Below are 10,178 nucleotides of genomic sequence, written 5' to 3'. Positions count from 1 at the left end.
CCTCGATCCCAAATCATTGAGGCCAATTTCTAGCCATAGAATAATGGCGGCGGCGTGGCGGTTATAATTATGAATTATGTGATATACCTACCAATACCAATATTACCTTACCATACATTTTACTCCAAAAGATATCCAAATAAATAATTCAACCCCAAAAATCCTCCCAAACAATGTTTACCCCCAAAAATACCCCCAACAAAAAAAAACAAATTTGGGGGGGAAAACCCCCAATCTGGCAACACTGCTCACGCTCACGCAACAATACACCATACGTTTAACACGTTTCCCAAACAGAATAGATTTTTCCAGCGTTTTCNAAACAAAATTGGGGGGGAAAACCCCCAATCTGGCAACACTGCTCACGCTCACGCAACAATACACCATACGTTTAACACGTTTCTTTCCCAAACAGAATAGATTTTTCCAGCGTTTTCCATTTATCTGCACTTTTGCACTCGGTGTACATTGAAACTATTTTTTTCCTTCATTATTCGATTTGATAGTAGAGGATGGAAATATTCTCAATGCACACTGAGCGCAAATGAAATGAATAGAAAACACTGTCGACTGTTAGCCTGGATCCACATGCATGCGTGATCGCGGATCCGTTGTAACCACGTGACCATCATCATCCAATTGTGATCAGTAATGTGACTTGACACTCCATCAAAGTCAAAACAGATTGGGTGGAATTCGCAAACGAAGTGTATACATAAAATTTTGAAAAAGAAAACGATTTATGCAAGTCAGCTTAAATAACACATATACTGCCTAAATATTCATATTTTCATTAAATTTGTTATTTTAAATTGTATTAGTTTGTCTACCATATTTGGGAAAAAAACGTGCTACAAAATGTCTCTGGAAAGGCTTGCAGCCTTCAATAAGTTGAGTGAATATTTTCAGTAAAATGAAAATAAAGTGAAAATTCTTTTTTATACAGATAGGTACTTAGAAATAGTTTTGAAGACACTGATAACAATATAATTAAATTTAAAACTGTATATACAGGGTGTTTCACCTAAGAGGGATTCTTCTGTAACTCTAACTATAAAATTTATAAAAAAAATGGTTTTAATAAAAGTTGTCTGGAGTCATGTGGGCCATGTAAATAAAATATCTTTAGCTTTACAGGGTGTTCCATTTCGCGTGGACGCTACATAACTGTTATTTTAAATATATATTATTGTGTTTTTGGAACACCCTGTATATTATTGCGTTTTTCAACTCCTTAGTTAATATTAGGTAACGTTTATTATTTACATGGTGTTTAAAACTTACCGTTTTCGTTGTTTTTGAAAAAAAATCACGATTTCAGCTCTCTAAATGAGGCTAGATAGCGTCGAAACCGTAAGAGTTAGAAACCTGCAGTTTTCACAGTTCATTTTGACATAAATTACTCTATCTTCTAATCTGTGAGCAAAACGTACGTTATTCAGACTCAGAAATACAAAGACCTACATGTAATAATCTTACGAGTTGAAAAACTTTTTTTTTTTTCAAATGGAATAACCCATATTAATTGTTATGGATAAATGCAAAACTGAATGCCCTTTCGACTGATATAAAGTTGTCTATACTTATCTGTTTTCCAGAAAAATCAGGTTCTTTTCTAAAGTCCGAAAGAGTAGCTATGTCACAGCGTCAAGAAGGCCTTGCAATTGTATTAGTACAACGTCGATACATAGGATTTTACAAAAACACAGCACAGCACATCCTTATCGCATCCAATTACACCAAGAGTTACTAAAAATAGACTTTGAACAGAGACTGGAGTTTTGTCAGTGAACACTCGAGATGTTAAAGCAAGATGATGATAATTTTTGCTCATGTTCTCTGATGAGGTTACTTGTCATAAAAATGGTTTTGTTAATAGTCATAATTGCCATTATTATGACACAGTAAATCCTCACCAATTCCGGAAACTCATAGCCAACCATGATCTTTGAACGTGTGGGGAGCAATTTTGGGAACCCATGTCATTGGAAAATTTTTTTTATTAGCTGGTGCATTATTAAATTATTAAACTGGTGCAGTTTATTTAAACTTTTTAACAAACACTCTAGAAGATTTTTTAGGCGATATTCCTTTAGCTTCGAAGAAGGTGGGCGCAACATGATGGTGCTCCACTTCACAACACCGCTGCGGTTCGTCAATTTTTACACAAAACTTTTCCCAACAGATGGATTGGGCGTGGGGAACCAATGAATTTGCCTTCAAGGTGTCCAGATACGATAAGTTGCGACTTCTTTTTATAGGGGTTTATAAAAAGCAGTTTATGTTACACCACCTACGGTGGAAGATATGTGGCAATGCATTACAGTAGCATTTCAAGAAATTACGCCAGATATGCTGACCAGTGTTGAACAGTCTTTTAAAAACCGAGTTCGTTTGTGTATTAATCAAAATGAAGGACACTTCAAGCAATTGATGTAAATCAGCAGTCTCAGTATTCTTCTCCTTGTTGTGTTCCGAGTTTGTTTCGTTTTGCGTTTTGTTTTAGTTGTTGTTAGTGGTTTACTTTTGTTTGTCAAACCACTTTTTAAACATGCCAGTAAATATTAACAAAGACCCAGGCCTGATAAAATGTGAGAGAAAAGCGGTTTTGCAAGGCCTTCTTGATGCTGTTACATTTTTCTGGAAAACTGTTAAAGATACGTATGGACAACCTTATATCAGTCGAAAGGGCAGTCAATTTTGCAGTCACCCATGACAATTAATATGGGTCATTCCATTTGAAAAAAAGAGTTTTTCAACTCGTAAGATTATTAAATGTAGGTCTCAGTATTTCCGAATCTGAATAAGATACACGTTTTGCTCACAGATGACAATAGAGTTTTTTCAAAAACAACTGTCAACCTGTAAAGCTAAAAATATTTTCTTTACATAGCCCACGATTCCAGGCAACTTTAATTAAAACCATTTTTTAAATAAATTTTGCAGTTGCAGAGTTACAAGAAAAGAATCCCTCTTAGGTGGAACACCCTGTATAGGGTTCAACTCAACAGGAATGTTGGGATAAACTTTCAAGGCTAATCAAAACAGTAAAAAAAAACAAGACTTAAAATTTTTTTCCCAAAATGATTCCCAAGAGCCTTTAAAAATTAGATGTGAAACAGTTTTTGATCAATTTTTTAATAACTATTAAAGGTATAATTACTTAAGTTAATGCATTCTTGTTCCCTCATAGCAACTATACTTACCTATGTGAACAATTTAAACAGAAAATAACCTGGAACGCCCGAAGAGAAAAAAACTTACTCGACCTTAAAGAGAATTTTTCTCTACAAATTTGAATGGACCATTTTCCATAAAAAATTTTGTATCTGATCATTTTTCGACCTCTATAATTATATTGAGAAAATGGAACAAAATAGTTAACTTTATCCATGCTGTCCAATGCCTAACATTGTCATTATTTGCTGAAGTAGGATAAGTGATGGAAAAAATCTTTCCTTTTCTATGTTCTGATTATTTTACAATTTTATTTTTGGCTATAGCATAATGCCACCGATTAAAAAATTATTAACAATTATTTAGAAATGCACTAAATTCATTATAACACCAAGGGTATAGTATTTTCTAAAATAAAATATATTTATTTTGTAAGAAAAGTAGTTGGAACTGGAGATTTATTTTAATATCTTTTATAAAACTACACTATAGCAAACTTACTGTCAAAATTATGTGCAACATTGTGTCAATAATAATATTCATATAGTGTTAATGGACGAACGCATTGATGTTTGAAGGAATGAAGGAGAAATAAACACTTAATTTACAATATTTTCTAAATGTATTTGAATAGTGAAATTTTATGTAGTATGTTCATTTCTTATGTCATGTGGGGACTTTTCAAATCCTCAGCCCATAATTGCGAAATAAGTGGTAGAAAACTGTAAAATTGGGATTAAAGGAATTTTCTAGAAAAAAAATCATTACTTTCACTAGTTAAATTTATTTTATTTTCTATTTTATTATATAGAACAAATGATAATGAAAAAGCTTAATTAGTGCATATAAACTCAACCTGGTTTTAAAACAAGCATTTATACCAATGTCAAATTTTTTACTCTATGATATTAAACATATCTTGTTCTAGAGGTTTAGATACCCAAGATCCCAGTTGCGCTTTTTTAAAAGCTTTGTTTAAACATTCCTTTGCAGCCTATGATAAGAAATTATAAAAATTGTAGCATTATATTTAAGATACCATTCTTCATTAAGTATAAATGTTTGTGGTTAGAAAAACATTAATAATTCACTTTATTTATATGGCTGGTCATACTTGGATAATGAAGGGTAGGATCCGTACCATTTTTAGGGAATAATTTCTTGACAGACAGACCTTTCATGGCAAAAAATTGCAAAAGAAATTTGCGGTCAAATGCGGCTGATACCTACAGCCTACAGTCCGCCTGGTACCGGGACCTCAGATATTTGAATTATATTATAATAGCTATTTATATATCATACACTATTTTTTCTACAAAACTGTTAAAAGTGGGCTTTTTAATTGTCATTTTTGATGTTAAAAATGTCATTTTTTGACATGCTTGTTAAAAGTAGGTTACTTTTAACACTAGTGTTAAAAGTAACTTACTTTTAACACGCGTGTCAAAAAATGACATTTCTAACATCAAAAATAACAATTAAAAAGCCCACTTTTAACAGTTTTGTAGAAAAAATACATTTTTAAGAGTAACCCTCTCTTTTTTCTCAAGGTGTATACAATTAAGATATGGAGAATTGTAACGGGTGTTCCGATTTTCCTGTACTGACCAATTACATTTTTTTAAATGACAAACATATCATTTTTTTATTTGCCTTATAAAGGGGTTATATATTTTTTTTTTCGAAATGCTAGTATTTTTCTAAACTGATTTAAAAGTTTATGCCAAAAATCCAATTATCCCCTTTCTACAAAAAAATCAATTAGGTATGACTTTCTTACACTTCATACAAAAAATAATTTTTCCATATCTTTCACCATAAATGAGATATCTGAGAACTCTGCACGATACCATCTGTAGGAGAGACGGTATATTTAAAGATATTTGACTGAATTACTTTTTTGACATTTCGGGGTCAACCACTCTGATTTTCTGAAATTTTTTATTTACTAATTTTTTTTACAAATTTGCCAACATGAAAGTTCTTTTTGAGATGCTAAAAAGTACTATCCCACACCTCATTAGCAAAATATGATTACTTTTCACCAAAATCAATATTTTAATATGATCATACTCAGTGTCTCATTGGTGATAGACCTAATCCAAACTGTTGAATAAATATTTTGTTGTTTTTAAGACATTTTCAAAGAATTCTGTGTAGCAGTAAACTTTAATTTTTAAATAAACATCTACTTATCTTTAGCCGATTTAGAAAGTATATACAATTTTCAAATCAAAACAGATATTAGTGTTCTGCCACACTGAAATTAAAAAGGTTTAAGGCTATGACACACACAGGGATTTGTGCCGTCTTGGCTATAGAGATGACTGTCGGATCGGCAATTGTTTACCCAGGCCTAAACCCGTATGTGACTCGGGATTGCAAAATGTTGCGTTTTGCACACGTCTGAGTCACGCTCAGGCATAGAGTAATTCATGTGGTTTTTGCTTTACATCGCCGAATTCGACTCGAGATTTATTATAAAAGCTCGTTTATACCAAGAGTTTTCCACATTGAAGGTTTTGAAGGTTGTACTATTTATAGGCCAAGCAAATAAAATTTTTACTTGAAAAAAGTCCTATCCACAAGATTATTGTAAAATTGTCTAAAGGAACATAATACAAGACATCCCTCATCTCGTGAGTCAAAAACTTTTATTAGCTAACTTTTCTATTTAAACAAATAGGTGAGGAAATTAGTTTTTTCACTTTGCAGGGAAAACCATCAATTTTAGTGAAGTGACTCACAGACAGCTTGTTTGAAATTTGTTGCAAAACATAAAATTTTTTCTGACCATCAGCACGGTTTTCAGTCTGGGAAGTCGACTAGTACTGCCTTGCTTGACTTCTACCAGAGTGTGTTACTATATATTGAAGCGGGCGAGTCCCCCATTGGTATATTTTGTGACGTTAGTAAAGCTTTCGATTGTGTCAATCATGAGAAGCTGCTTTTAAAACTTCATAACTATGGCATACGAGGGGTTGCTAATGATTGGGTGGCATCTTTTTTAAAAGAACGTGAACAATATGTCTGTCTCGCTTACTCGGATAACAGCAATTTGTCGCAGGTTAGTTCTGAGCGGGTAGATATTAATATGGGGGTTCCTCAGGGGTCTATATTGGGCCTTGTCCTTTTCTTACTATATACAAATGAGTTTGACAATGTTGTTTCTGATGCCTCGTCCGTCATGTATGCAGATGATGCATTATTATTGGTTTCTGGTAACTCAGACGAGGCCTTGCGGCTCAAAACCAATTCTTTACTGAAAGATGTGGGTGCGTGGTACGCTTCTAATGATCTTTTTCTGAACTCAAATAAGACTCAAGTAATTAGGTTTCATAACCGACAAAAAAATTGCTGCAATATTAATGTAACTTTTAATGGCTCAGATTTATTGAAATGGGAGATGGATATTAAATTTTTGGGAATAACGATCGATGAATGCTTGACATGGAGGGCTCATTGCACTCAGCTGATATCAAAACTAAATTCCGTCAGCTACCTGATAAGAAGTTTAAAACCTGTGTTAACCTTGTCACAGTTAATAACAGTATACAACGCCCAAGTCAGTTCAAGATTGCGGTACGGAGTTGTCCTCTGGGGAAATTCCACCTTATCACCGGATGTATTTGTTGTCCAGAAACGAATTTTAAGGAATATGGCGGGAATTCCCAGTCATATGTCATGCAGAAATGTTTTTAGAAAATTTAATATTTTAACTGTTGTGTCGTTGTTTATTTTTGTTTATGTTTTCAAAAATGTTTCTAACTTTATAAACGAAAATATACATAAAAGAGACACTCGACAAAATAAAAATTTCCACCTTCCTTTTTTTAAATATAATGTGTCTTTAAATTCACCTTTTTATCTGGGCCTAAAAGTTTATAATAAATTGTGTTTGGATATAAAAAGAGCACAAAGTCTCACAATCTTTAAAAATAGGCTGTACCGATATCTGGTAAACAGTACATTTTATATATTGTATAGTATTATGGCGGCTGCGCATACGTTGTTTTTGGTAGTTATTGATATATATGAATCAATGTCAATTAAAAAGTTTTTTGTACAATATCCTTAAATATATGTTAATATTGGAAACACCGTTTGTATGAGTTCTAATCGAGTACTTAACAAGTTGTAAGGTGCACAAGGACATCACAGTGGCGACGAGGAAAATTTGGAACGTTTAAAAAAAAGTTAGGTTTTTATTTCTACACTAGTTGGAAAAAACGATAAACATGCCAAAAGGTGGAGATCGCAACACGGAGACCGCAAGTGCGAGCAGCAATGCCGGTGAAGGTTTGAAAATGACAGTAGGAAGTCTTCGAGAATTTGATCCAAATGTAAACAAATGGAGTGTTTACAGGAAGCAAGTGTCACAATTTTTCTTAATAAACAATATAAGTGATTCAAGATTGAAAAGAGCATTCTTATTGAATAGTCTCAGTGAAAACGCTTATAGTATTTTGTGTGATTTGTTAGTACCTAAAGAGCCCGAAGAAGTAATCTATGATGAAATAATAAATAAACTTGATGAACATTTCTGTGTAAAGAAAAGCGTATGGGGAGAACGAATGTTATTCTACCAAGCACATCAAGAAAGTGGGGAATGTATCACAGATTGGGCTATGAGAGTAAGGCATTTATCCACAAATTGTGATTTTGGAAATTTTTTAAACGTGGCTATCCGAGATAAGTTTATTTTCGGAATGCACAAGTGCCGGGCATTAGAAAAACTTTTACAAGAGTCAATTAATACGCTGGATTTTAAAAAGGCAGTTGAAATAGCGCAAAATGTCGAGGCAGTGAGGTATTATTACCAAGAAAACACCACATTGGTGGAGCAAGTTCACAGGGTAAAACCAGCGAGAGGCGCCAGCAGTTCGAGACATCAGGATTCGACGACAGCATTTCAGCGGAGACAGCAGTCGAGGAACCGGATGACTACCACGACTCACCCAGTAGCAGGAACAAGTAAAAATGTGTTGTGCACGGTATGTGGAAAAGATAACCATGTATCTGCAAAATGTAGGTATAAAAATTATACATGTAATAAGTGTCATGAGAAAGGTCATCTGTCAAATGTTTGTAAAAAACCTCGTGGTTCATTTAATACTAAAAAAACATCTCACTTTTTAGAAGTAACTGGAAGTAATGATAATGAAGACAATCACGATAGTTTTTTACAGGTGTTTAATATAAATGTTGAGAATAAAAATTCTCCAATTAATATAAATGTCAAAATAGAAGATATTTATGTAGATATGGAGTTAGACAGTGGTAGCGCAATTACAGCATTCTCAAAAGATTTTTATTCAAAAAATTTTGCACATTTACCATTATCTCATTCCACAACTTCTCTAGTTAGTTATGCTGGAGCAAAAATATATCCTGCGGGAATAATTTGTGTAAACATAACCTATAATTGTAAGACACACCCTATTGATGTTTTTGTGGTTGAAAAAGGAGGCCCTCCACTGCTAGGAAGAGATTTTATGTACAAATTTAATTTAGGTATAAAAGAAATTAATACTATTGATATTGACAATACCCTAGTTAACAAATTGTGTGAAGAAAATAAAGAATTATTTTCTAGTGGAGTGGGCACTTTTTCAAAAGGCACAATTGAAATTAAATTAAAACGAGAAGCGGTACCGAAATTTTTTAAACCGAGAGCACTACCATTTGCGTTGAAAGAAAGAGTAGAAAACGAATTAGATCGATTAGTAAAGTTAAAAATTTTAGAACCGGTGGACTATAGTTTGTGGGGTACACCTATAGTTCCGGTATTAAAATCGGATGGAACAGTACGGATTTGTGGTGATTACAAAATAACTTTAAATCCAGTTATTGAATTAGAAAGATATCCGCTTCCAAGAATCGAGGATTTATTTACTAAGTTACAAGGTGGACAAACTTTTTCTAAAATTGATCTTGCACATGCATACCAACAAGTTTTACTATCAGAAAATTCAAAAATGCTGACAACGATTAGCACCCATAAAGGACTATTTCGTTATAATCGTTTACCATTTGGAATTTCCATTGGGCCTTCAGCTTTCCAAAAAATTATGGAAATAGTACTTCAAGGTATTCCAGGTGTTATTTGCTTTCTAGATGACATTTTGATTACAGGTAAAACGATAAAGGAGCATATGAGTAGGTTAGAAAAAGTATTTTTATGCTTAAAGGAGTGTGGTCTCAAAATAAAAAAGGAAAAATGCGTGTTTTTTCAAGAATCTGTCAGTTATTTAGGACATGTATTAGATAAAGAAGGTTTAAAAAAATCACCTGAAAAAGTTAAAGCTATTACTGAAGCGCCGGTTCCCAGTAATAAATTACAATTACAGTCATATTTGGGACTGATTAATTATTACAGGAAATTTATACCTAACATGGCTACTTTAGCACATCCTTTGTATAAACTTTTAAAAAAGGATGTTAAGTGGAATTGGTCAGAAAATTGCCAATCTTGTTTTGATGATTTAAAAAAAATAATAGTGTCACCAGATGTTTTGGTACATTATAACCCCAGTTTGAAATTAAAATTAGCTTGTGATGCCTCACCTTATGGAGTAGGTGCGGTGTTATCACATGTTTTCGAGAACGGGTTAGAACGGCCTATTTCTTTTGCTTCTAGAACACTGACGGACGCTGAAAAAAAGTATAGTCAAATAGACAGAGAGGCGCTGGCTTTAGTTTTTGGAACTTTAAAATTTCACCAGTATCTTTTTGGGCGTACTTTTACTTTAGTGACAGACAGTAAGCCATTACTAGCAATTTTTGGTAATAAAAAAGGTATTCCACAGATGGCGGCTAATAGGTTACAAAGATATGCGTGGTTATTATCTGGGTATGTATATGACATTGAATATGTCAAGTCAGAAAAAAATGTTTCAGATTGTTTTTCTAGACTTCCGTTAAATAATGAAAATTTAACAATTTTTGACGATGAATACACCTATATTAATTATTTTGAAACAGCAAATACAAAATTGAGT

General features: G+C 33.1%; 1 protein-coding gene across 1 annotated transcript in view; it reads right to left on the bottom strand.

The window, feature by feature from the left end:
* Positions 1–3,945: 3,945 nt before the first annotated feature.
* Positions 3,946–10,178, bottom strand: part of LOC108915856 (double-stranded RNA-specific editase Adar) — a 36,314-nt gene continuing 30,081 nt past the window's right edge. The window contains exon 8 of the mRNA XM_018722000.2: positions 3,946–4,171. Coding sequence (XP_018577516.1) covers positions 4,073–4,171 — 99 coding nt within the window. The 3' untranslated portion in view covers positions 3,946–4,072. The remainder of the gene's footprint in view (positions 4,172–10,178) is intronic.

Source organism: Anoplophora glabripennis, unplaced genomic scaffold, assembly GCF_000390285.2.
Source record: "Anoplophora glabripennis isolate ALB-LARVAE unplaced genomic scaffold, Agla_2.0 scaffold1685, whole genome shotgun sequence".
NCBI classification, from domain to species: domain Eukaryota; kingdom Metazoa; phylum Arthropoda; class Insecta; order Coleoptera; family Cerambycidae; genus Anoplophora; species Anoplophora glabripennis.
The sequence above is the reverse complement of the archived record's forward strand: the minus strand, read 5'-3'. Positions and strand labels throughout refer to the sequence as shown.